This window comes from Zonotrichia albicollis, chromosome 9, assembly GCF_047830755.1.
Source record: "Zonotrichia albicollis isolate bZonAlb1 chromosome 9, bZonAlb1.hap1, whole genome shotgun sequence".
Taxonomy (NCBI): Eukaryota; Metazoa; Chordata; class Aves; order Passeriformes; family Passerellidae; genus Zonotrichia; species Zonotrichia albicollis.
Window position 1 is genome coordinate 33,358,367 of NC_133827.1, and position 27,125 is coordinate 33,385,491.

The 27,125-nt window shown below is 49.2% G+C and overlaps 2 protein-coding genes across 3 annotated transcripts; one reads left to right on the top strand and one right to left on the bottom strand.

Moving 5' to 3' along the window:
• The first annotated feature begins 150 nt into the window (after nt 1-150).
• Nucleotides 151-4,881, top strand: CHRNG (cholinergic receptor nicotinic gamma subunit). The gene is made up of 12 exons (XM_074546703.1): nt 151-455; nt 837-973; nt 1,075-1,119; nt 1,331-1,440; nt 1,535-1,690; nt 1,916-2,013; nt 2,790-2,993; nt 3,282-3,396; nt 3,665-3,779; nt 4,098-4,302; nt 4,405-4,538; nt 4,614-4,881. The coding sequence occupies exons 1-12, from the start codon at nt 413-415 to the stop codon at nt 4,779-4,781; spliced, it is 1,530 nt and encodes a 509-aa protein (XP_074402804.1). The 5' UTR covers nt 151-412; the 3' UTR covers nt 4,782-4,881.
• A 3,534-nt stretch (nt 4,882-8,415) lies between these two features.
• Nucleotides 8,416-27,085, bottom strand: EIF4E2 (eukaryotic translation initiation factor 4E family member 2). Of its 2 annotated transcripts, XM_005484881.3 has the most exons (8): nt 26,926-27,085; nt 26,074-26,188; nt 24,803-24,937; nt 21,933-22,037; nt 18,977-19,129; nt 18,753-18,889; nt 11,315-11,393; nt 8,416-8,888 (listed from the first exon to the last, which is right to left on the bottom strand). In XM_005484881.3, exons 1-7 carry the CDS (start codon nt 26,943-26,945, stop codon nt 11,348-11,350), a joined length of 711 nt encoding a protein of 236 aa, XP_005484938.1. In that variant the 5' UTR covers nt 26,946-27,085; the 3' UTR covers nt 8,416-8,888; nt 11,315-11,347. The 2 variants fall into 2 exon arrangements, with proteins under 2 accessions (XP_005484938.1, XP_005484939.1); XM_005484882.3 differs by lacking the exon at nt 11,315-11,393.
• Between the last annotated feature and the right edge of the window lie 40 nt (nt 27,086-27,125).

Here is a 27,125-nt window from a genome sequence, read left to right on the forward strand (position 1 = left end):
CCCCTGAGGGGGCATCACTCCCCAGGCTGATGTGATGGGACTTGCCTGCCCCTTGCCCCCCCTGTATTCTGGGGACAGCCTCTGCCATGGCAGGCACAGGACGAGCTGGCAGGGGGGCACCCCTTTCCCATTACCTGCGGGGAGATGCACCCCTTTATGGGGGCCAGGGAACCCACGGCACGGAGCTCACTTTGCCCCTTGCCCCAGCCCCCCAGTCTCTCCAGCACAAAATGCCAGAGGAGCTTCCCGCACCAGCGGGGGCAGTGGGTGCTCACCCGTCCCTCCCGGGCCCCCGTGGCTGTTGGGAACAGCTGACGGTGGCAGGGGACAGCTGTCCTGTCCCAGCGGGCGCTGGGACAGCGGGGCCAGAGCGCGTCAGCGGAGTCGCAGCCCCTGCGCCCACGGCACAGCCATGCGCGGCCACGGCCTCCTGCTCGTCCTCTGCACCGTGGCAGGTAAGAGCTGCCCGGCCAGGGGGAGGCCTGGAGGGCACCTGACCACCCCCCACCTTGCACCTGGGGCTTGTCACCCCTGGGAGTCCAGCGCCAGGCTGGCACCGGGCTGTCCCTGTGCTGGCAGCCACTGCCCCCGTGTTCTGCCCTGGAGAGGTGCCCAGGTGAGCTGGGTGAGGGCGGGCCGGGCACAGCCCCTGCCTGGGCACCGGCGGGACTGCCGGGATCGCGGAGCAGAGCGCCCACAGCCGCAGCAGCGCACGCCCGGGCATCCCTTTCCCGTGCACCCATCCCTGTGCCTTCCCCCTCGACACGTCAGGTCTGGGGGCCATCAGTGACCCCGCTGCCTTCCCCCGGGGTGTCACATGGCGTGGGCCCTCCCAGGTGTGAGCTGCAGGAACCAGGAGGAAAAGCTGTTCCAGGACCTCATGTCCAATTACAATCGGCAGCTGCGCCCGGCCCGGGGGGATGAGATCATCGATGTCTCCCTCAAGCTCACCCTCACCAACCTCATCTCCCTGGTGAGAGACCTCCCCCGGGGGTGGGGAAGGGGAAATTTGCCCCCACTTGTGGGGCAGAAGGCAGGGCACTAAAGCCATCTCCCTCATTCCTTCCCTACCAGAATGAACGGGAGGAGACCCTCACCACCAATGTCTGGATCGAGATGGTGAGAACCCTCCCCTCTAGGCAGGATCATGCCCAGCTATGTTTGCATGTCAGGGTGGCACCCCATGAGGGGCTGCCACTGGAACCTGCACCCTCTTTTGTGGGCACCCCCAAATGAGCCCATTTTGTGGGCAGCATAGCACAGGCAGCTCACAATCTCTTTCATCCTGGGGGGCTGCATGACCCCTCCTCCTCATCTCTCCTTCTCCCAGCAATGGTCTGACTATCGCCTGAGCTGGGACCCTGAGAAATACGACAACATCCAGCTGCTGCGGGTGCCCTCCACCATGGTCTGGCTGCCAGACATCGTCCTGGAGAACAAGTAGGTAACAGGGCAATGGGGACATGTCCCCACATAGGGCTGGCAGCTGCCCCCCAGGCATATTTTGGGGCTGAGCCTATTTTTTTCCCCCCAGCATCGATGGGACGTTCGAAATCACACTCTACACCAACGTACTGGTGTCCCCTGATGGCAGCATCTACTGGCTGCCCCCGGCCATCTACCGCAGCGTCTGCGTCATCCACGTCACCTACTTCCCCTTCGACTGGCAGAACTGCACCATGGTCTTCCAGTGAGCATGGACACCCTGGCAGCTCCTCCTGGGACAAAGGGATTAGTGTGGGATGCACTTTACTCCTGGGGAGATAAGTGCCACCTGTCTATCCCCTGCCACTTAGCAGAAGGCACCAGGGACAAGCCAAGCACCCCAAGGAAGAGCTGGAGGTGCCACACTGGCACCCCTTGCCCATCCAGCTTGCTGCATGCCAGCCTGTCCCACCACCTTGTGTCTCCCCAGATCCCAGACGTACAGTGCCAATGAAATCAACCTACTGCTGACAGTGGAGGATGGCCAGACTGTGGAGTGGATCTTTATCGACCCCGAGGCTTTCACAGGTAACGCTGCAGCCACAGCCACTGCACAAGGTGTCCCACCACAGGAGACATCCAGCAGGTCTGCTGCTACCCTGCTGGCTGCCAAAAGCAGGGCTTCAGGGACTATTAGCAGCTCCCACCATTACATGGGCACTTAAGTTATTAGTGGAAGCGGGAGTGTGGGAGAGATTTGTTTTTCTAACCCCCCCAGCTCGGGGCTCTTGCAGCCTGGCAGCTGCTGCTGGAGAGCACCGCTCCTGCAAGCTTGATTGATGCTGGGAACGTAGCTGTCATGGCCAAACAATGACGTTTTCCATCACATTTTAATTGCATATTGAAGGAACAAAATGCTTTTCGGGCAGCGAGATTTATTTTTTCATTACCGGCCTGAGTTGCGATCCTGACTGGGAAAAAATCTATCGCTCCCACGGAGAGCACGAGCGAGCAGTGCGCTGTCACCCTTGTCATGCTTGGCTTCCCTCTGTGGCACTGTGGCAATGGGGAGATGGGGGCACCCCAGCCCCACAGCTGTAGCCTGGGAGCCCCTAAGGGGTTAAAGGTGCCCCATATCTGCCAAGCTGCCCCATCCAACTGCATTTTGGGTATTTTGCCCAGGCACCCTGGCACATTCCACAGTGCTCATCTCCCTCACAAGTGGCTCTAGTGCTGTGCACAGCCTGGGTGCCCTGTGGGGCCCATGCCAATCACCAGTCCTCCCCTTCCTCCCTGGACTGGGGGGCTGGAGGCCCAGCACCCTGTAGGGACAGTGGCACTCACCTGGCACCATCACGATGCAGAGAACGGAGAATGGGCCATCAAGCACCGCCCCGCTAGGAAGATCATCAACTCGGAGCACTTCACCCCAGATGACACCCAGTACCAGCAGGTCATCTTCTACCTCATCATCCAGCGCAAGCCACTCTTCTACATCATCAACATCATCGTGCCCTGTGTCCTCATCTCTGCCATGGGTGTGCTCGTCTACTTCCTGCCTGCCAAAGGTACAGTGGGACCATGCCCACTGCAGGCATGGGGATGTGCAAGGGGACAGCAACACTCCAGGAAGGGCTCCTCGTCCCCTCTGTGCTTGGGGACCATCATTATCATCTCTCACCCACTCCTGTAGTATTTGGATTGGGGGGAGTGTGTAAATTTCTAGGTATCCCATAGTTAATGCCTCAAGGCAGGGCTTGTCTAATTCAGCTTTTGGTTGGGGATTTTTTGCCTTAGGAGGGCAATGCCCACAGCACTACCCTGTGCCAAACTCTGCCTTTCCCCCTCCTTGGCAGCGGGTGGGCAGAAATGCACTGTCTCCATCAATGTTCTCCTGGCCCAGACTGTCTTCCTCTTCCTCATTGCCCAGAAGGTGCCTGAGACCTCCCAGGCCGTGCCTCTTATCGGGAAGTAAGTGACACATTGGGATAGGGGTGCCAGCCCTCTTGTCACACTGTGCCAGCAAGGTCTCAGGTGCTGTGGAGCAGACAGTGCCCAGGGACAGGACCTTGGTACAGAAATAAGCCTCAGCCCAGATGGGGCTGACACAGGGCTACCACTTGCCCGTGTTTCACTGCCTGTCACCAGCTTCCACCAGCAGGAGGGCACAGAGAAGGACCTTGCATGACCATGGCTTGTGACCCAGCAGCCCTACTGAGGCTCTGTGCCCCCTCCCCAGATACCTGACCTTCCTCATGGTGGTGACAGTGGTGATTGTGGTGAATGCTGTCATTGTCCTCAACGTCTCCCTGAGAACGCCCAACACTCACTCCATGTCCCAGAGAGTGCGCCAGGTACCTGCCATCATCCTCCTACCCTTTATGCAGGGGGAATGGGATGGGTATTTGGGGAACAAGGCCATGTCCCTTGCAGAGTACGGTGGCAGGCATGCCTTCCTCTGAGTGCAAGTCCTGGCACAAAGAGAAGGCTCCAGATGTCCCCATCTGGGTGACCAGACTGTACCACCAAGCCACTCCCAACACTGGGGAACAGCAGGTGCCAACAGCCCAATAGCACCATGCTCCAAACAGTGCCAGGGAAACCAGTCACACCCATTGAGTTCTCTGGGCGGTGTGAGGGGGACAGATCCCCACAGGTGACACTGTGCCCAGGTGTTCCTGCACCTCCTGCCCCGCTACCTGGGCATGGCTGTGCCAGAGGAGACTCCAGGGCCTCCACAAGCCATCCGCAGACGCAGCTCCCTGGGGCTCATGGTGAAAGCTGATGAGTACATGCTCTGGAAAGCCAGGACCGAGCTGCTCTTTGAGAAGCAGAAGGAAAGAGATGGGTTGATGAAAACCGTGCTGGACAAGATTGGTGAGTGACCCTGGGGGGTTGGCACCTCCCTGTGAGGTTGGGCTTTGTGCCAGGTGGCTGAGCGCTTGCTGGTGCCTGCTGTGCTGCCTCTGCTACTCACAGGACGTGGTCTGGAGAGTGGCAGCTCCCAGGACTTCTGCCAGAGCCTGGAGGAGGCAGGTCCTGAGATCCGTGCCTGCGTGGATGCCTGCAACTACATCGCCAATGCGACGCGGGAGCAGAACGACTTCAGCAGCGTGAGTCAGGGCTGGGGGAGCGGGATCTGCATGGGGGGCAGTGGGCACAGCCCTCACCCTTCTTGTGCCTGGCAGGAGAGTGAAGAGTGGATGATGGTGGGACAGGTGATCGACCGTGTCTGCTTCTTCATCATGGCCTCTCTCTTTGTGTGTGGCACTGTTGGAATCTTCCTCGTGGCTCACTTCAACCAAGCACCCGCCCTGCCCTTCCCTGGGGACCCCAAGCAGTACCTGCCACAGTGATGCTCACAGGTGCCCACCAGCCAAGTGGTGGAGATGGGGGAAGGAGGAACATGGCGTGCTCATGCTGTGCTGAACGTGGAAATAAAGCCTCCAAGTCTTGCAAGTCTCCATGGCATCTCTGCTCCATGCCCACCCACCTCAGAGGCTGGATGTGCACCCTGTGCAGGCTGGCCACACACCTCTAAGGCTGCACAGTCCTGTGGGATGAGCATGGGGAAACTGGAGCAGAGTCACACATCTAACAGGCCATGCAGCAGTGCTGGCAGCAAGAGCCACATCACCCCACTGCAAATTTACAAATTCCAACCCAGGACAAGTGGGAATACTGTCATCCCTCTCATGGCAGTGGGGCAGGAATCACAGATACAGCTGCCCATTCTGGGGCAACAATGGAGCCATGGGTGGGATTGGTGGCAGCTAATTCTTCCCTCAATTTATGCCCTGATTGTGCATCCTGGGGACAGCTGAAGTGCTGTCCCTTGATCCCTAGCAAGCAGATTGAGGTGGAAAGACTGGGTCACCAGGTCCCCAAACACCCTCAGGGATGTTTGTCCCATGGCATCCATCCTGCTGAGAACATCAGCACAACTCCCTCCCCCACCAGCCTTCCTTGCCCTATAGGATCATCTCTGTCAAGCACAGCCCCTTCCCCCATCCTAGCAGTGCTGCATCCCTCTGTGCCCCTCAGTGACCTCTGGGGCCCCCTGGCTTTGTCCCTGCTGGCAGGGGAGATGAGAGGTCAGCCTGGGAATGGTGGCAAGCAGCATCTGCTCCTCTGTGACCCAGCTCATGTCACCTGCGCCTGGTTCCAGGACGTGCATCAGCCTCACAGTCCCAGCACGGACTGCCTCTGCTGCTGCTGGGAGAAAACCAGTTGGTGACTGCCCACAACTGCCCTGGCACTGCCTGACAGGGGTGAGGGCACTGTGGGCACCGATGGGGGAGGGAGGAAAACACACAGCAGCTGAGACATCACTTCTTGGGCGTCTGCAGCCTGGTCATGGCCTGGAACCACTCGGGGCTGTGCCAGCCAGCTGCTGCTTTCTGCAAGGTGGCTTTTCCTTCTCCAGGGCCAGGTACTGTCACCTACTTCTTACCACTCTAGGGAGATGCTGCTTCTTCCAGTGAGCTCAGGCTCAGCATGTCCATACAGCACAAGTAGAAACGGATGAGCTCTTCCAGCCTTCTAGGAGCACGTAACTGAGATCACACTCTCCACCATCTCCAAGCAGTGGTTTTATGAGCTCTCAGGAGAACTCTGTGGTATATCATTCCAGAGACAAGAACAAAAGCAAGAGCTGTATGTCACAGATCTTGGGCAGCAGATGTGCCTTGCAGGATTATGTCCCTCTGAGGTTATGGGGGGAGTGCAGTGAGAGGAAAAGCTTCCTCAGCCCAGTATCAGCCTCCTGTGCCCACAGCCCATCAAGAAGCACTAAGACAAAGCAACATCTCCTCTCCACAGAGAGAACTCTTTTCTCTCTATGGGCTGGGAAGAGCCATCAGCCGCCATCAGACCAGCTGTAGCCAAAGTCACCCAGGGCCCATGAACCCACCACAGTTCAGCATCCCCTTAGGAAAGAAGAACTCAAGGGAATGCTCTCTTTTGAGCCTCAGGGCTCAAAAATCTTCCAGTTTCCCCAAAGGCCACTTTGGAGGGATATAAAGTTGTGAAGTTGAAGGGTGTTCAAAGCCTTTGGGATAACGAAAACAGGAAAGGTCTTGACTCACTGCAGATTTGGTGCTCCCATGGCTAGAGGCTTCCTTCCTGAATGAAGAGGATCTGAAACCTTTTTCTAGAGCTCAACAGAAGCTCCTTCCCTTCCCAAACAACCTCATACCGATGTTTTCACTATTCTCATTAGTAGGACGCAGAGGACCACAAACCAAACGTCCAGCTCAAAAACCAGTCTGGCTTCATCCCCCTCCAGGCTACAGAAGGCCCCAGGCTTGGCACTGATCAGCCACTGCTTTTTTCCTGACTTCAGGAAAAGTAGCCTTAAAATTCCACACCCGGCCAGCTCACTCTCTTCAAGGCTGAGCAAGAGGAACCTCTGCTAAGTTCCTCTAAATCTCAACCACGGGGGCAGTGGGAGGAGAGGAACAGCCTCCCTGGGAAGGGCTCTTCCACAGCTCACTCACAAAGCGCATTTGAGGGCGAGCACAGCAGGACCACAGCATTTTCAGATTTAATAGCAAGCCTGCACTCATCAGCATCAGCTTAGACAAGGGGCATCAGAGGTGAGAAGTGGGCGAGAACATGAAATAACAGAGGTGGACATGACGCACAGCTGGGCACAACAACAGGATAAAGCGCTAAGTGATGTCATCTGCAAAAAGCTAAATGTGCTGAGAATAAAAGGAACCTGCAGCTAATATTTCAGCCCTGCCTTGTAAGGCTATTTTTGCTTAGATTGCCAAAATGCAATTACAGTTAAATCCCCCCTAACAAATACTGGAGAGCAGCAGGGGAGAGTTGTATTTAAAAGGAATCTTAAGTAGCAACCATAGTAGTACCTGCCCGCAGCAGGGAAAACAAACCGTGTTTGGAAAAGAGCATTTGGTTGAGAGCTGGTGACAAGTGCCAAAAGCAGGAACAGGACCATGGGTCTCAAGAAACACAGAGAGGCATGCCACTAGAGCTTGGGGAACAGTCCTGCTCCCTGCCCAGCCAGGTGCTAACTGCCTGGCCATGGGGAGCACTTAGTCATTGCTGTCAGTGCAAGGAATGTCCCTAGAGACAGCCTGACACTCTCAACGAAGAACACAAACTCTTTAGAAGACTGAATATTTTAAACTCTTTTCTCTGCCAGTCTTGGCTGCTTTCAATCTAGACTTCAATAGTAAGACAAGGAATTTGCAATTGGAGTCATGAGGCTGAATGTCTCCCAGGCTCCAAGGCTGGTAATTGTCCCAGACATGGGCTGCTGGTTCTGCAGTCACGAGCAGATTGGCCCAAGCAGCCCCTTCTCCTGAGGGACTGCACAGAGCACACGGGGCAGGAGATGTGCCCCATCACTGGCCACAGCCTCCCCTCCTGGGCCCAAGGCAAAGGCTCCATTAAAAATGAAAGGCAATTGTGAGATTCCCCAAGGAAAAAGAGAAAAGGCTGGAGCTGTTAATGAGTACAATTAGTGTTGTAGTCAAGCAGAATCAGAGGAAATAATTAGCTCCTATTGTTTCCGTGGCATCCAAATTGCAGCCATGCTGGCTTTCCAGGCAGCAGCCCATCATTTGAGGCTCACCCCGGAGGACAGGGGGTCACTCCCAGCCCCTCTTCTGGTCACAGCTGTCACGCAGCTCTGAGCAGCAGGCTGGGCCATCGCCCTCTTCTGCTAAACCCACTGGGGGCCCAGTTTCCCAGGTGGCCAGGGACTTAAAAACCCCAATGCACACAAGAAGCAGGCTTGGCCCTGAATTCTCTATTGAGACAGACAGAATGAAGGCAACTAACACCAAACAAGTCTTCGTCCTGGTTTAAGGGAAGCTCAAATCCCTCTCCATAGCAAAAAGGGGTGGGTACAAGGCACTGCTAACCTGGGAGCATAAAGAAGAGATAAAGATAAAGCAAGCAGCCTAGAGAAATACCACCACACTGAATTTCAGACAAAGCCAAAAAATGAGAGACTGAAAGAAACAAAGAGACCCAATAATTTATTGGCAGAACTGAAAAGGGGCATTTGAAAACCACAGGGCTGACTCTCAACTGGGATGCTCCTCCCAGCTGCAGAGAGATTTATAATACTGGTATCCCTCAGCAGAAGGCTCTGATGTTGGGGCAGAATCCCAGAGATCCTGCGTGCCATGTAGAGAAAGACAGGAAAGTGCTGCAAGATGCGGCCCCGAGGGCCCGCCGCTAATTGAAAGGCTGCCTCCCGCCCCGCTGCTAAAAAAAAGTTTGTGTAAGACAAAACCGGCCTCTATTGTCACCGCTGCTGCTGGAGGGCTTCAGGTGGATCCTTCCCCCAGGGAGGAGTGCGAGAGTGGCTCATGAGTCCCTTCAGAGGTCGGAGGCCACTCTCAGTGCTTTCAACACGGAGAGAGGAGCTTAGTGCCAACTCTTGTTCTCACAATGTGATTTTTGTGTTTCGAAAGCTTGAATTATCCCTGGAAAACAGAGGGAAGGAAAAAAGTGGTTAAAGATGTGCATTCCTTCAGATCACAGCACCTCCTCATTCTCCCCACTACAGCCACCAGTGTTGCCATCCCAGTACATCACTCAAAATCAACACTTGTTAAATCTCCCATGCAGATCTTCCTAACTACAGACTTCTCACAAAAGTCAGCTGTCACTCCAGAACCCTTGGAACAGAGGGAGATCCTGGTTCATCCCCATTCAATGAGAAGAAAAAATTGTCATCTCCTGTGAGCAAAGCACATGATAGAATGTGGAAACTTCCCTGATGGATTCTGCTGTTTAAACAACTTGCAAGGTCTCTTCCTTAGCAAACATTTATCTCGGGGATTCTTCTTGGAACACAAATACACTATCAGACCAACCTCCCCCTGCCTCTGTCCCTCCTATTTAGTCATACTGTCAACAAGTTTAGCTCTCTGATCTCTCCTACCTTAAAAGTATCTAATCTGAAAAGGGTGTTTTAAAGTTTAAATAGACGAGTTTCTTCAGCAGCTTCTGCTCACTCAGAGTGCAGCCACGGGGGCTTATTGACCAAGGAAGGAGTGCTGGTTTACAACCTCCCTCAGCGCAGTCTCATGGCACTGCAGCAACTGAAGATGGGGCAGGTTACAGAAATCTGTTATTGCTTACTGCCAGCCTGTGAGCAGCAGCAACAGGAAAAGCATACTCCCACATTAATAGGCAGTGTGTTGAAAACAGGGGATTACAATTATTTTGAGAGGATAAGTTTGGCAGCTCTTCCCATAAACAAGGACAGGGCTGTAAGTTGCCCAAGCCAAAACATTTAGGGATGCCCCAGGACATACCACATCAAATAGCTGAAGAGCAAAGGCAGCAACTTCAGCAGCAAGGTGCTGTGCAGGACTGTGAAATTCTACTCAAACCCGTGAGCTATCATTGTGTGCTGCCAGCAGCTGCAAGGCAGCAGTACCAGCACAGGCTGGAACACCTCCAGGAGGTGGGCTGGAGAACTGGAAGAACAGAAGGAAGTAAAAACCACTTTTCAGAGTTTAAAAAGTTACTCTGCTATGACCTGACAGCAAAAACCATGCTGCAGAAGACTGGGGCTCACCTTTGCACTTGCCAGAAAAGCAGGCTAGGCTGCATTTGGGAATGTGATTCAGGATTCATTAACTGGATTCTGGTTAATTTGCAACAGTGGTGTGGCTTTCTATCCCATACTGGACTTTCACCTGTGCCACCTACCTCAGGAGGACAGCGCTCTTTAGGTAGCTCTTTAGTGGACAGATTTTTCCCTATTTTTTCCCTCCTTCTGCCTCTGCTGGGGTGCCCCAGGCCCTCTGCTGATCTGTGCTCAGCACAGGCCACCCAATACAGCTGAGAGTTAAATGAACTCTGCCACTGTTTCCCTGTACCCTTCAGAACCTGGTATATCATTAAGTGAGCTGGTTTCCTCTTCCAGAAGGACACTGAATGTCATCTAACAATAACAACACTACCAAGTGCCTGCGTTGTATTTTGTAAACACTGATCCTCACAAAAAAACAAACCTGTGAGGAGAGAGAGGTTATTATTTTCACCCATGACTTCAGAGGAAGGTATGATAACACTGCTTGCCCAGTGCTGTTGAGGGAGGTTTTGGGATCCCCAGCAGCCCCTCAGAGCTCAGCTGTTTTGGAGCAGCTACATTCCACTGCCCAGTTATGGGAACTGAGCAATGCTGCTGCTTCCTCCCAGCAGATTCCTCTGCTCTGGCACTCAACAATCCAGTGATCCCACTTGGCTGCAATCAACCCAACTCTCATGGCCAGGTCTCTTGCTGGCCTTTCTTAAGGGCCTGCTGTCAGGGTGTGAGGCTCCCAGCAGCCCTGGGCTCACCTTGGCTATCTTCTCTGCACATCTTGGCTGACTACCAGCAGTAGAGAGTGGTTGTCTCATTACTCACAACATTATTATTTCTACCTACAGTAGCTACTGGGTGTCCTTCCTGAACAAGCTTTTATTGACCAATTAATTTATTCTGTTCCAGCCCACTGTTAAAGAGCTGTGTGTCAGGCCCCAGGTGCCTCTAGCAGTGTCCACCCTCTGGATATGCTTAGGATTCATTAACCACTCCATACCTGCTTACAGTCAACCCTAGGCAACACACCCAAGCTGAAGACATACCTCTCAGCCTCCTGGGACCAGGTCTGGGATACAAGTGCCTCATACACAGGAAGGACACATTAGCAAAATAGCACACAGCACTTCAACAGAAATGCTGGTGTCTGGTCAAAAAAAAAAAAAAGTAATTTTGACCTTTAGAAAAGAACAAATAGCAGAATGGGCCCATCATCACGCCCATAAGACAAGAGAACATGCCAGCCCATGGGAAGAAGGTTGGAAGCTGAGAGGTATGCCATGGAGTCACATAGGAAGAAAGATGAGGCCCTACCCTGGGTGTGACAGAGGGAGGGGGAGCGTTCGATCAGCGGCCACTGCTGTTCACCAGGCCATGAAACTCCTCCCAGGCCCTGGCAAGCCAGAGGGAAAAAAAAAATGAAATAAAACCAAAAAATAGCACTTCAGATCAAAGGCTTCTTAACTTTTAACGAGAGCAGAAACATTCAATAACGTTTAAAAGGCACTTGTCTTCAGAGAGCAAGGCAATATTCTCTGATAGCCCGAGTGGATAGAAGCATCCTTAAAATCCAGCCAAACATCTGACAGCACAAGGCAGCTTTAGCGTTCTGCACAGACATGAAGCGTTCCCACTGGCTGCTGGTGATAAAGCCACATTAATACCCAGAGACAGGTATGACCTTCCTAGGCACAAATGGAATATCCATTTCCTATTGCTCATAAAATAGCCCATGTTACGTCTTTCTGGAGGATTATCACATTCCTTGGCTGGTTAAACTCAGCCAGTCATTGGCCTCATGCTTTGCCACATACTGCATATGCAGGTAATCCCCCCAAAAGGGGCTTCTTTCAATGCCAGACAGCTTAGTTCTTACGAAATTCTTTAATAAGGCAGCAGAATCCAATTGTTATTAGGAAGTCTCATTTCCCATTCTAAACCTGCGTTATTAATGACGACCCAGTAAAAACATCACAACTTTCTGAAATGAAAATGTTTTTAGATAAGTTAGAGGGACAGGTCCAACACTGCATTCCCTGGTGGAGAACGTTCCTGATGGATGAAGGCAGCAGACTGAAAAATTGCTGTCGGTTTTATGAAGGCAGCATGCTGAAAACCCTCTCAGGGAAAACATGCTGAGGTTAATGTGAGCATGGTTATTATCTTCTAGGATCAGAGACATCAAAGAACCTCATAGTTCTCTGTGCCCAGCAAAACAGCACTGGTGCCTACAGCACATGCCAAGCCATTTTCTGAAGCCACAGAGTCCCATGGAGCTGGAGGGACCTTAAAGAGAACCCAGGTCAATCATAAACTCAGACCACCCGCTCGATTTTTCTTCTGGTACTTCTCAGCTACTTCACATTTTGCTTTGTGCATTGCCTCATCAGGCCACTGCAACACAATAGCAGAGTCCAGAAATGGAAACCCTGTATTAGTCAACACCTGTGCCAGAACTGGACCACCAATGTGGCTCTTATCTGAGCCTCAGAGTCAAGCTCCCACACGGAATTTGCAAAAGCAGCCCAGGTGTCACGTGCTCTTTCCTAGCAAGTCATAGCCCAAACAAACACAAAGACCTAGGGGTTCAACAGCCTCCCTCCAGAAGAAAGTTAGAAACTCTGAATCTGAAGCCCTCTTAGTTGCTGGTAATCTTTGCACATTTCCAGACTTGTCAAAGAGTCTCCACCTTCATGTCTTCCCTCCAACCTTCCTTGTATCCCTACCACATTCCCATCACCCTGAATCACATCTCTCTTTCCTCTCTCATGGTTCTCCCAAACTTGTAACTTCTCAGCAGAAGAAACACAAGGACAGATTACTTGTCAACATGATCGATAATTTATTACCCCTTTCACACTAAGGAGTTCCTTGTTCCAACATCCCAATAACATCATGCACAGTCCTTCATCTCTGTCCTCCCAGAGAGAAAAAGCTCTTCCAGCCAAGAATTTTTAATTCAAGACCCTCATATGTATTATAGTACTAATGACTCCAACTATCTGCTGACTTGACTGAAAAAATCCACTAGGATGTGTCTGCCCTAATGTACCTAAACTACACTAGGAGAGCAAACTGCTCTCATTCCATACTGAACAAGGCTGCCAGTTAATTTCATCTGGCAGAATCTTTATGACCTGTGACATGCCAAAGGCACAGTGCCAGAGAGTCTAAGAGGTTATTTTTATGTATAGACATTTTTAGTACCTTATTGCCATACTGTCTGCACAGCGATCAGATACTCAGAGAATTGATCTCCAACACTTAGATTATTCCCATTGAACAGATGGGAAATGGAAACGTTGGCAGGCTAAACAAAGCCAGCCAGTGCTGTTCTTCCACACTCATTCCTGACCCACAACTGTTGAAACTTCCCACCTTCTTCCCCACTGCCCAGGGTCAGGACCCAGACAGAGCTCCCTTTGGCCCCGGCAAGTAAATTGGAAGGGAAAAAAATAGAAAAGAAGCCACTGTCTCCCCAAAAAGAAAAAAAAAAAGAAAAAAAGAAAAAAAAGAGGAAGACTCCATTAAAAAGAGGAAGGGCAGTATTAGTTGCTTCAAGGGGCTTTCCAAATCACTGTTGTGCAAGCAGCACTAGCTGTTTTCTGTGAACACCCTCAGTTAAGTCCCAGTAGTTTGCCTCCAGGATTTCTCTGTGCAACCCTGCTCCTTACCTTCTCCTTCCCCAGCTAAAAAGGATCCAGAGAGCTCAGAGTGCACTTAGGGTACCTTACAAAGGACACCAAGGTCTGTCTCTTTTGCCAGCCCAGTGGAACCTCCCAGCATGCTGACCACTCACTACACTCCGCAGGTGTCCAGAGCAGCACAGCCTCTTCCTCGGTGATTCCCCTGGGATTTGTTCACAGCCAGACAAGAACTTTGTGACTAACAGCTTGAAAAAAACATCTAGAGTAGTCTTCTAGCCTGAAATAATTCTGTCACCTGTCTGGCAGTACCTGGAGCAAAGGCAATATAACACAATTAAATAAACACAACCGAACTGACCTCCTTGAAAAAAAAACCAACCATGAAATAAACAGGTTACAGGCACTTTTTTGGTAAGAGACAGGCCACCAAAATAAGGAAGCCTTTCACGAAGTCACGGACACTTCTGAGTAAAACATATTATGTTGATGGAGAAAGAATCACTGAATCCACCAATTCAAAGACCAGGTCTATAAAAGTGCTTTTAGACTTTCAGCACCTGGAAACATTTCTGGGACTGAAGAATGGAGCACTAAATGAATGAAGCCAGTATTGCAGAGACTCAGGAGAAGAGGACAGCTATCAGATCTGGAACCTCACTGCTCTCCTCTAGATTTTATTCTTGCTCTCAGACCTGAATGGATGAGGGTGAAACAATGCAGCTCTAGAGCTGGCAAGACCCCAAGGCACTCTGCCTTCCCCTGACAGGCATCAGACAATGTGTGAGGGTCCCCTTTGCACACCATTTCTCTTTAGGCAAGGTTAACCCTGCCCAGTCCATTTAGGACACAGTCAAAGACACAGGTGACACAAGCAGAACAGCAGCACTGAAGAGTTCTCCTAAGGTTTTGGAAATTAGCAAGCAAAGGGCTACCAGGGAAGGGAAACCAGTGTTTTAAAACCACAACAGTTACAGGATTAGCTGAACTCTGCTGTGACAAGGGAGACCTCACAAGCACCCTACCAGCAGCTTACTTGTCTCGTAAACACTGATCTTCTTGTGCAACGCCTGTCACTTCCACAGTGATTTCTCATCTTAATTACTCATTTTTTTGCCATTCCTCTCTTTTTGTCCTGAGAACCTCACCCCTGCAGTCTTCTTATAGTGCATTATTCCCTCCATAGGATATCCTCTTGCTTCCTACCTACAATATAGTCTGAGGCCATTTCCTCCAGCTGCCTGCAGTGAAATGAACCCAGTGCCAGCTCTATTAAGATCAACTATTCTTCTCATTTACTCGAGCCATCCCATTAGTTATCACTGGTGACTTTGAAAGGAAAGGATAGTTTTATACCCTGCTCAGCTCTCACTGCAGCAGGCACTTAGGAATAAGCAAAGCTTTGTTTCCAGAAAAAGCAGCCTTGCTTTAGAGCTGACAGGACAATCTGTAACGTCACACAGCAACAAAAACATTTCCACACCAGCCTGCTCAGTGGTAACCTGCTGATGGTCACTGCTCTGGCCCCTCCTGGCACTGGAAGCAGTGTTGCTGAATTTGCCTGGGATTCCTGGACAGTGTTGTGGGTGAGAGCTCTCACGAAAGGAGATGGTCACTGACCACACAGTTACCAGTGCAGAAAAGAAAGGCTGATAAGCTCAGACAGGGCAAGGCAGCCATGAACTTCATGCTGCAATGCTCAAAGTCAAATGTGAAGTGATCACTTCCCCTCCATCCCTCTCCCAACTGCAGATACCTGAATATTTTCAGTGGCTTAGCAGAGACATGGCCAGGCTGTGGTTGGCAACATTCTGCTTTCAAAAAAAGTGCATTTGCTACGGCAGCAAAAGAGGTTGGGTATTTTGCCCTTAATTCCAAGCCACAGGAAGTACCACTGTCCATAAGTCACTGTCACTTCTGGACCTTGTCACCTCCAAGGTTAACAACACTGATGAACTGAACCTATTAAGTGGTTCACTGCACCTGAGCACTCCTCTCTCAGTGCACCTCTGAGGGAACAAAGAGAAGCAATTTCTCTCCAGCTACCGAAACAAGGTAGCCCACAAAACGTCACATATGTTCTCTTCAGGTGCTCAGCACTGTAGTGCCTAAGGTACTATAAATCCCCTGGAATTTAGCAGAGATCGTTCTAGCTTTCCTAGCAAGATTGGAAATTCATACAGACTAGGCTGACCCTTCTACTCGCTGGGATTTAGGCAGCTTGTCAATATCACGAGCTAGAGAAAGGACAAACACAGGAAAATTGCAATGAAAGATCTGCTTATCTAGCTAAATGCACAAGCCCCACCACAGAGAGCAGGAAGGACAGAATGCAAAACAGCTCCCTGGCATAGCTGTGACGCAACAGGTACTTTTCAGATGCAGCTTGGCAGCACCACCACTTTCTAAAACAAAGGGGGCTGCAGCCTCGCTGACAACTCATGAAAAATGGTGTCTAGAAATGATTTAATATGAAATGCATCATCACAAAAGGAATATACAAAACCTGAAACACAGGGCTCAGGTTCCACAGTGAGAGGCATGCTAGCAATTTCTACAGAAGCATTCATTTACAGTGTGTCAAAAGCTAATCCAGGTCAATTCACTACCTAAAAGGCAAGGTTTTAAGAAATGCCTGTTCTTTTCTTGCTAAGCATGCTCCCTTCCCTGAAGCACAATCAATGCCAATCAAACCCTGCACATGAGCAGAGCTCTAGTGGAGAGATGCAGCCCATACAAATGAAAAATGCCACAAGCCCCCCTCAAAAGGCAGCCCTGACAAAGCCTAGAGCACAGCTCTTCCATTAGAGCTTTTCGTGAAACACAGCCAGAGTGTGAATATAGAGTACTGGCTAGAAAGCCCTCCCCAGTCATAAATCACAAGGTACATGTGCAGCATAAGTGGAGTTTATTCATGACGGACAGTATTTCAACAGGACTTGATAGATGGGTGAGGAAAAGGAGCCAGACTTCATGGAGGATAGAACTAGTTACACAAGAGATCCTTTATTAGTGAGAGAACCTTAATGATATGAAGCTTATCCAAGCAGAGTCAGACTGAAAGCTGGGGCTGTCCTGCTCTTCTCTGTCACAAAGCAGTCACCATCACCTCTCTGCAGCTGCTGCCCCTTGCTGCCTGCTGGTACCAGGCAAGAGAGGCACAAGAAGCTGGTCTGTGCTTCACCACACAGAAACTCCACTGACAGCACTTCTGCTCTGAATTTACACCAGTGCCTTTGGAAGGAGACGCTGGAGAGCATTGCAATCAGACTGCTGCAGCCTTAGCTAGGCAATGGGAAAAAAGGGACTTTCATGATGCCCTACATGGCAGAAGGTTAATTGCTTAGACCTACCTGACTGGGACATCATCAAAGCAATTCCTACTAACCCTCCTACCCACAGAAGAATGAGTGGGAGACAAGCCAGTTGGCCTCTACTTAAGAATTGCTCCAGCTGTAATCTGAGCTACTAAACTTGATACCTCCAACACCTGTTATTCTCAGACAAGCTCATTTTGCACCACACGTCAGCAGCACAAAATGAAACTCGGATGCTATGCAGGAAGAGAGGGCAGGAAGCACAGCATGTTACACTGGTGTACCACTGGCTGCACCATCACTCAAGGCCTTACACCTGCCAGAGCAAAAACAAACACTGCTATAGAGGCATTCTCTGTGCTAGGAAGTGCTGGTGGTGATAGCTCACAAGGGAACAGCCATGCCACTCCCATTTTACACTTGCTACATGAACCACCACCACAGCTTAGGACTGCTGGCTCCACACACAGCTTTTACTACAGAGACTGAGAAAAGTCAAACGCCTCCCTGCTCTCACCACAAAGCCGCATCACCACAGCCTGCAGTCTGCTGCTGCTGCTGAACAGGAGTAAAATACTCGGCTGTGTGTCCACATGAGCATATTGCTATTTCCCTGCATGGACGGGAGAGTCCATAGTGCCCTCTCCTGGCAAAAGGAGCATGAGAAACATTCGTGGCAAAATCACAGAAAAAATAATCTCTTTCTCTTCTCTTCCCCAAGCACACAGGAGGGAGGGCCACGTGGAACACTAAATGCTTACAGGCAGTTTCAATGAGATTTCTGTATAATTACTAGTGACCCACACTCAAAATTGGAAGCCAGCTGTCTGCCAGAACCAGGATGGATCCCATCAAACTGTCTGACAGCAGACTGATGACAGCATGATTATGTGGAACAAGCCAGCATGATAAAAGAAAGTCATGAAAGATACTTGCACCTTCATTACAAGCAAGATTAGAAAGCTCTCTGCCCCATCAGTGTCTTACTCATTTCACTTTTTTTTCTGTGTGCATGTTTTCAAGTATTAATTTAACCAATATCACCTAATCAGTTTATAGTTTAATCAGTTATGACCTATTAGTTTACAGTACACTCAAGAAAAAAAGAAAAACATATTACTCACCTCTAAATAATATCTATATATGCAATTTTTCCTCACTTTGTGGGAAATAAAAGTCACCCTGAATGGCCTGATATGGTAAGCTATAATACATTTATTTAAAAATACAGCTGTGCTCTCTGTGTACCATGATCTTCTAGTCTTGTTAAAGAGCCTCTGTCACCAGGGCCTGGAAGACTTAATATATGACGTTTATTATGATTAGAAATCATTTGTACAGCACTGTAAATTCACACAGCACTTTCCCAAGACCATTTATAAGTCTAATGGCACTATAAATCCCTGTTAGCTTCCGCACTTTATTCCCCAGAATCTCTATTTATTCAAATTACTCGACTGCCCCCACTGCAATCTTGTCTTTGAATACATCGAGCCACAGTCCCACCCTGGGCTGCCCATCACCCGAGTGACAGGCTGGGTGGATTGTTAAAACAACCCTGGATCACACATTTAAAAAAAGAAAAAGGTTTTGCTCATGGAACCAAACACCCACGACAACCACACAGAAATCTGGCTTTCAAAGCGCGCTGGCAACAAGCGCTGCTGTTTGCACTTCAGTTTGCAGGAGCAGCCCTAACGCAGACGAGCGCTTCTGCCGAGGCCCGTGCCGTGCTCCGAGCTGCTGGAGCACACATGCACCCTGCAGCACCCCCCTGGCCAGCACACGTACTTGATGCTGTCGGTGTGGGTTTTGTATTCCATGATGGTGTTGGGAGGTAGGTTGAGCACCCTTCGTAACGTGTCGCGTATCCGGGCTGTCGTGGCCTGGTCGCTGGCTGTCTTGTTCCATATGGAGATGATGTCCTCCTGTGGAACAGCATGGGAGGGAGGGGTGAGCACAGGGCACTTTCTGCAGCCCTGCCCCATGGAAGCACAGCTCTCAAAAGCACTCACCTGGAATCGGACAGAGACAACAGCCCCACAGATTTCTTCCCCCACCATGAACTGCTCTCCCAACATGGCCAGAATAAGATTCTCCCAGCACCGCGATGCTAAGCCCTTCCGCAGACGGATAATCCATTTACCACCATTTTTGTTGGCATCATCCTAGGAAGAGGGGAAATAAATTGATTTGTTTTCTCCTAGCTATTTTTCTGCTACCTAAAAGACAGCAGAGCCACAAACAGGAGCAGATATTGATTAGGTGGGGCAAGGAAGGTGTTTTCAAGCAAAAGCATTTTATTTTGCTTCTCCCCCATATAAGCAGAGACAGAGGAAAACCACTTACTTTGAATACTAAGTACTTGAAACAATGGCCCTCAGCCTTCCAGACCAAGTTCTATGCCCTGATGACTTGAGTTCTGGTGTTTTGGTCCCACTAGCAAAGACTAAAACCAGCCTACCAATTTGCACAAACAGATCCAGAGGTAAGGACTTTAAAACTACTCCTAAACTTGAGACAGAGTCACCATATGTCTAATCCCCTGTCTCTGTAGTTCTGCTGTAAAACAAGATCCCTGTAAAACAGGAGAACCCCCACATCATAGAGCATGGAAGGCCAGTAAAGAGTTTGCAAAAGAGTACTTTAAAAGCAAGCAAAAATTTGATAGACATTTTCCTTCCACATTTCCAAGAATGGGCTCACAAGTTGTGCTAACACAGAAAGGATCACCCTGTTCTCTGACATTATCACACATCATACAGCTGAATGTTTGCTCCAGCCTGTAGTGACTCAGGGAAATAACCAAAATGAGGGGAGAAAGTAAAAGAAAAAATTAATGCTAAGCACCCAGTCTGTCACCTCAATATTGTGATTCTGTATCTTGAAGCTGACAAAGAGCTGGAAACTGCTCCAGCCTCCCCTGCTCCCCAGAACGCACAGCTATGTCAAAGAGCAGCTCCTCCTCTGTGCAGAACACTGTGGCATTTTCTGGTACAACACTGTAGCTGGGAAATCTTACAAGGTGAGAGGGGAACAAATTCCATCCAAAGCTGAAGACAGAGAGGTAGGAACAAGTCAAAGAGGTGGCAGTTAGGAAGGGTAAGGGAAGACAGGTCTAGGACAGAAAAAGAGAACAAAGAATGACTCAGAGGGAACTGCACAAAACAGGACATCCCTCTCCAAATCCCCAGCAATCCCCTCTGCCAAGCTGGGACACACCTTGAAGATGCCAGGCAAGGGAGCCCAACCCATCTTAATGAAATAAAGTTAATTTCATTTTAGCCTTAAAGCTTCTCTAGGGCTCAGATGAAACTAAACATTTGTCTGCTCTCTCAGAGACAGCAAGTGCTAACAAAGCAATCCTGAGGAAACGTGGAAGTGTCAGCATAACAGCAGCATTCACCCGACTCTTACTTTTCAGGTATGTGCTGGACTGAAAAGGGAAGGTGTCAGCTCCAGACAAACCTCAAAGCATGACAGGAGCCATCCAAATCAACTAAGTTCTAGGAATGTGGCAGAATCCTGTGAGAAACAAACTGCTTTCTCTTAACTACCCTTGTTTTCCAAGTTGTGAACATCACAGCCTGGGAGCTGGGTTTAACTCTTCAAAGTTTCCACAATGACTAATGGGCATCAGAAGAGAGTGATATTGCTAAAAATATCTCAAAGGTGGCTTAAGCAGGTTCAAAGCTAGAGAGAGAGCAGTGATTGGGAGGCAGATGCTGTATCATGTGCTTTATGATTGTTGTTAGTTTTCTTTCAGGTTAAACAAGCTTCGGTTCAGTCAAGCATTTGATTTTCCTTCACCAGAATAATAATGATCTGCAGCCCAGTAAATCACCGGGGATTATTATGCTTAGTGCTTCTGACTTTGCCAGAAAAGGCACAGATGCATGCAGAAAAAGATCAGAGCTACACACAGGCACATATGTACCTATAAGAATGACAGTAATGAAGGACTGGTTTGGAAGAGAAAGAAGCATAAAAAAAGCCCTACAAAGCAGGCAGCAATGGAAGGGAGCTCTCAGGTCCTCTTCTAGAAATATAAGAAGGAAGTAGGGCCAGAAGTAAAAATACTAAAGAATCTCTCCATCTCCATCTTAAAACATCTACTGGGAAATGCTTTATAGAAATTCTGGTACCATTAACTTGGGGAGTCTCTGGTTGACACATTGTCTGAGGAACTCGCTCACCAGAAGTGCAAAGAGGGTTAAACATTTCATATAAATAGTGTTTGCAGTAACTGGCTATAAAATACCTTGCTTAAAATAATTGCTAATGAGGGTCATATAAATTTCTCAAGACCAAGCAGTATAATTAGGTACTTCAGAGAAACACATAAAATACCCATATTGTGAATGCTATTGGTCATTGCTGGAAGCAGGCCAGGAACTGGGAGAATTATTTGCTGGGCAAAGATTCTTTTAAAATTTCTTTTAACAGATTTGGATAGAAATAGAAGCAAACTAAAGTGCCCTGGAACAAAACCAAACCAAAACAACAGAACCAAAACAAAACAAACAAAAAAAGCTAATAGTAAATAAAAGGCAAAGTTGTTTCTCCATCTCCAGCTTTGTGTGCAGGCTTTAAACCATATGCACCCCCTTGACTGAAAAAGGAGGGTTGGTTTTTATAAGCTTTGTTGGAGAGGTCCAGTCCTTCCAGAGGAAAGCCCCGCACTGCTGTCACTGGAGGCAGCTATGGGGTACCCCTCCATTGGCAATGGCAGTTCAGCAACCTCTGTGGGGGTGCAGCAGCAACTTCCCCATCTTCCCTCTCTGGCAGCAGGACTGCCAGGTTACCTGGACAGAGTTCTGAGGACAAGCTCACAGGAAACCCAGACAAAAGGATTTCACCCAAGAAAATCTAACAGAGTGCCACTTAATGACAAGAGTTCCTCTACTGTAGAAGGTTCCTTCCAAAATATTGCAGGAAAATATCAAGGCAGAAATGAGAGCTCCAACTCACCTCCCACATGGGTTTGATGCCCTCTTTGAAAAGATGGAAGTCACTGTGGCCTGTCAGGTCCCCAGGACGTACCATGTGACTGTAAAACCGCCAGAACTGTTCCACCTGCAACAACACCAACCACACAGTGAGGCTGCTCAAACTGGTCACAGTCAGGATTTCTGTAGAAACAGGCTGCCATTTTTACACCAGATCTCCAGAGCTACCTTCCCCTCTTCTGCTCTACTCCCTGTCACCAGGGTGTTGATTAGGCAATACAAAAGGCAACAGAAGTGTCAGAGCCTGGTGCCTGTTTCTGACTGGCTCCATTACCAGATGACCACCTGAAACATTCAATGGGTGCCTCTAAAGTCACTCAAAGTTTGTCTGAAGAAATCTGTGCTAAGGTAACAGCAGCTCTGGACAACAGTTCCAAACATCTCTTTTAACTCCTACTGCCCAAACTTTCAATCACTGGGTATGTGTCAAAGGCATCAGCTACAGCCAAGCCTCTTTATCCAGCATAACCACTGCTCTCTGTGACCATGGAAACTGCAGAAGCCTTCAAATAAGACTTTTATTTTAAATTTAATTTTACTGTATGCAGATTTTAAGACAAAAATATACATTCTGGTGTTAGTTTAAGATCAGAAGGCACTATTCAGAGTTTTAATTTAAATATCTCTTACTTCCTTTTACAGTCTGCCATGGTACACTTGGACCATTTCACTTCGACCAGTTCCATTCTGGCACCCTGTGTCTGCTTGAGACAATCTGACTGTAAGGCAAGGGATTTATTTTTTATAGTTCTTAAAAGTATTATATTTATCTTTTGAGAATCTCTGGGTAAGAAAAGATTTGAGAGAGGATGGATCTTCAAAACCAAACAGGGCAGTGGAAGTGGAATTTCCATATTTTAAGGAGACTCGACTCAGTAAGACAATAGCTATTAAGCAGACCAGCAGTGCAGCTGGAGGGGGCAGACATCACCCCAAGCATTTTATCAGAGACCTTAATGACTTGGTCAGCACTTGGAATTCCACTCCAATCTGTGACCTCTGCCATCCAAGCTGGAATTTGCTTTTATAGCCAATAAAATTATGAACCAAGCCTGAGGAGGGGTCAGAAGCAATCTATTTTTGTCAGACACGTCCAAACATCCATGGGGAAATCACACTCCCACAGTGAAGGAATGTGCCCTCTAGTGGTGCACATTTCACAGCTTTTAGAGTTTGCCACTGAAAAGCCAGGAATAAATCTGAACACAGACTCAGCTAGACAATTCTTTCTGAAGTTTGCTCTTCCATCTCCTTAAACAGAATTTGGTCTCAAACACATTATCAGATACACTGGCCAATCTCTCTCCATCCTAACAGAACTGTAGCCAACCACGACAACAAATTCTCTGTAGCAAAGAGCAGACAACAGAATTCTCAACAAAATGTTCTTCCTCTAAGGAGCTAAAAATCAATGCTAAGTCTACACTGATTTATCAGAGTGAAAAGTTATTGCCACAACATCAAGGGGCAGCCACATTTTTCATCCCCTGACCTGAAAGTACTTGCTCACAGAGGCTAATAGGAGCAGTAACTACCCACAACAACAGGCTCTTCTTCCCACCCTTATCCTGTGTGCATACAGTAACACAACCCAGCTCTCAGACACCCATATTTTTATATAGCCTCTAGAAGGAATAAAGGGCTGTTTTTATAAATCATCATATTACAGAGTATACGTACTGGTGGGCAAAATTAATATTTATAAGAGACCCTGAAAAAACTGGGCAAACACCAGACTTAGAAGAAAAAGGAAGAAAACAGCTAACAGACTTCCTAGCCTGTAAAACAGTAATGGGGACTCATTTTGCTTACACACCTTGGGCTCTCGAGGGCAGGTTTACTCTGCCAGCACCATGCAAAACCCAACACAGCCTGTTCAGGACACGCTCAAGTTTATTCCAGAACAAGCAACCACAGAGTGGAAGAAAAAAGGAAGAGCAATTTGCCTTCCAATGAACTTGACTGCAACATCAAACTGCACCTTGTCCATCACTTAGAGACAGACAACAGGCCACCAGCTGTTGGCAAACACAGCATACCAGATGCTTATTCCAAATACAGTCTTTGTGCTGGGAATATGGGTGGAGAGAAGTGTGTGAGGGACAACACAGAAATGGAACAGAAAAGCTGTTCCTTCTCTTGCTCCAGCCATAAATTAACTACGTGGCTGCTCTTTTTTTTTCTATTACTATACCAACTAGTACCATGCACATAGGTCTAGCACAGGGCAGAGGAAAAGTGCTGAAGACATATCTCTTGCTGAAATTCAAGAGCTCATTTGCCTTGCAAATCACTCACTGCCACCAGGACAGAGGCAGCACACAGCGAGCAGGCCAGGAGGAGCAGGTTGTGTGAGGGACAGTGTTAGTGCTCAGGAGCACATAATTACAGAATGATTATATGCAGATGCTTTTATTGAAGAGCTCTGGGTGTCAGGGGTACACAGACCCAAATCTGACCCCGACATGGTTTCGAGCTGAACATGTTTTATATTCTATCATTATATAACTTACATATTAATTATTAAACCTACATTGTTCTATTGTATACATTGATTTCATCCAAGCATGGATTTCTCATGATCCCCCTCAAACCCCTAACATAGCCTCTCATGATAATTATATCTAATCACATCTAACAATTATATCATTTATCATATCCTGACTACACAGGTGCACTTTCACATGATCTAGCAAACACAAGGCCTAACATTTCCTCGGGCCTACCTTTCACATTTTCCCAGGGCCTACTAAGCCTAACTTTCTTTCCAGCTCCCCGAATTTTCCCAGATTTTGGCCTGTTTTCCCAGAGCAGGGGCCAGCAGGTACTCACGGAGGCGAAGGTGCCGATCTGTTTGATGTTCTGCTCGTAGCTCTGCGAGCTGGTGGGCCGCCCGGGCGTGCGCCGCGAGTACCAGAAGGTGTAATTGTACTGCAAGGGGTGCTCGGCTGGCCCCGGCACCACAGCCTGCAAACACAGAGCCCTGGTTACCCCAGCATGCTCCTCCAAAAGGGCAAAATTGCATTTACAGCATAGAAAAGCAACCATTCAAGTTATTGTGACTGAGTTATTTTAGTCCTGTGCCGGTCTCAAAGGAAAAAAAAAAAAAAGACAAACTAAAAAGGGAAATGTGAGATCTTTAGCTTTTTTAAATTAAGGAAAAAAATAAAAAGACACTTTCTTCCTCTGGGAAGGACAAACCACACTTATAATGAATCATGATTCAAATGCAATTAAAACTCTTTGGTGACACCAACTGCCTTAAGCAACCAACATCCCAGTGCTCTGGGAAGATTAATCTAAGAACTTGTTATGTCAGCTTTGGCAGAGCCCATCACCAGCAGTGGGCAGTGATCACTTTGCAATTTCCAAAACACTGATTTCTGTTTGAAAATACTCCTAATGAGCACAAAAGAGGGTAATGAGAGCTCATTAACCAGCAGTCAAAACTTACAGAGAAAACCCCAATCAAAGCCCTTATCTTGTACTATTTGATATTTTTACAGGAGTTACCAGGGCTTAAATCTCTGTTTTCCTCTTGACTATGGCAAGTTTACAAGGGTTCCATTACTTGAGACAGAAGTAATGGAACTTCTGAAAGGCATCCTAAACAAGGATTGCTTCCTCAACAAGATGAAAAAAAAACCAAACCAGGGGAGATTTATGTCTTATGCCTTCTCCACCAGGCTGCATTACACACAGGGACACATCTTAAAGGTTATTTCAACAGTGTCACAAACACTGCCTGCCAAACCATCTTCAAGCCACTGCTGTCCTGTCAGACAGGAGTCCTTTCCCCATGTGCTCCTCCAAATTTGTTTTTGGATGAAAATAAAGCCTCATTTCTCATTTCCACTCCAAAGCCTGGCAGGGCAGCACCAGCTACGTTAGTGAAGGAAGCATTCACCCCTCAGATGAGAGACCTCCAAAAGTGCCATCAAATTACTGAAATCAAACACAGTCCCTCTGTCTTCACTGCAGTAGTAACAATGCACTGAGATCACAGCCCTCCAAGATCTATTTTCCTTATCCCTGAACTGAGGATTGACTCCCAGCCCTGCCACACCATGCCCTGGCAGAGGAGTGAGATGGCAGCACCATACCTTCCTCTTGGTAGTACTCTGTGGTTTCTCACGATCATTCTTTTCCTTCTCACTGTCTTTCTGTGTGTTATTTTCCTCATTCTGGTCATGGTCTCCACTATCATCATCTTTCAATCTGGTAAAGAAAAATAACAAAGAGAGCCATCACACAGCTGAGAAGGTTCATACTAAGCCCAGGTAGTTCTCTGCTCCAAAGCTCTTCCATGGTACAAGGGCCACCACAGTCTGGACATCTACACTTGACAACCCAGAGAGTAAAAACTACTTCTGCTTTCATGCCCATCACAGGCATCTTGGGCAAGCACTTTTAAGCCGAAGTGAACAACGAAACAGCTTTTTGGAACAAACTCAAGTAGTCTGTGCTGGATACTGATCTGCCACAGGAAACCCCAGTTACCTGTTAGTGTTCCCTGCTATTCAGGGGGCCCACACGAAGCCCTGACACCGCACCTCTGCTGACTCTTGCCCGCCCCGCTCCCCACGCCCCCCAGCACTGCAGAGGCAGCGCCTGGGGCGAGCAGACACCGCGCCAGCAGCCAGCACCCCACAGGTCTCTCCGCCCGCCCCATTCCCTGCCGAGGGCCGGAAAAGGCGAGAGACAAGCGTGGCTACGGGGCGGCCCGCGACTCCCCGGTGCGGGCCTGCCACCGACCCACCGCCCGCACCTCCCGGTGCCGCGTCCCCTCGGGGCCGGGCCGGGCCCCGGCGGCAGGGACGGGGCTGTGCGTAGCCCGTGACTCATCGCGTCTGGCCCGCCCGGCGCCGGGGCAACGGCGGGAGGCGCCGGCGAGGCTCGGGGCCGTGCAGGCCCCGCAGCGGGGCCCGGCCGGGGGGCTCGGGGGTGACACTCACGCGTCGAATTTGTTGTTCATCGTCGCTCGCTGCCGCCGCCACCCCCGTTCGCCTCAGCGACTTCCGCCCTGCTGAGTCCGCCCGCGGAACTCTTCCGCCGCTTCCGGCGGCTCCGCCATACCCTCCCGCGTTTCTCCCCGGAGCCGTAACAGAGCGCACGGCGGGCGGGGAAGGGAACGCGCTGCCGGGAGAACCCTCAG

What these genes read in the sequence shown, in the direction of transcription:
- CHRNG (XM_074546703.1), top strand. Translation starts at nt 413, where the DNA reads ATGCGCGGCCACGGCCTCCTGCTCGTCCTCTGCACCGTGGCAG. An exon ending in CGTCCTCTGCACCGTGGCAG is followed by an intron (nt 456 to 836) that starts GTAAGAGCTGCC and finishes GGGCCCTCCCAG; the next exon opens with GTGTGAGCTGCAGGAACCAG. An exon ending in GCCGTGCCTCTTATCGGGAA is followed by an intron (nt 3,397 to 3,664) that starts GTAAGTGACACA and finishes CCCCCTCCCCAG; the next exon opens with ATACCTGACCTTCCTCATGG.
- EIF4E2 (XM_005484881.3), bottom strand. Translation starts at nt 26,945, where the DNA reads ATGAACAACAAATTCGACGC. An exon ending in GCATCAAACCCATGTGGGAG is followed by an intron (nt 19,130 to 21,932) that starts GTGAGTTGGAGC and finishes CCCTCTTCCTAG; the next exon opens with GATGATGCCAACAAAAATGG. An exon ending in TTGTCTCTGTCCGATTCCAG is followed by an intron (nt 18,890 to 18,976) that starts GTGAGTGCTTTT and finishes GCTGTTCCACAG; the next exon opens with GAGGACATCATCTCCATATG.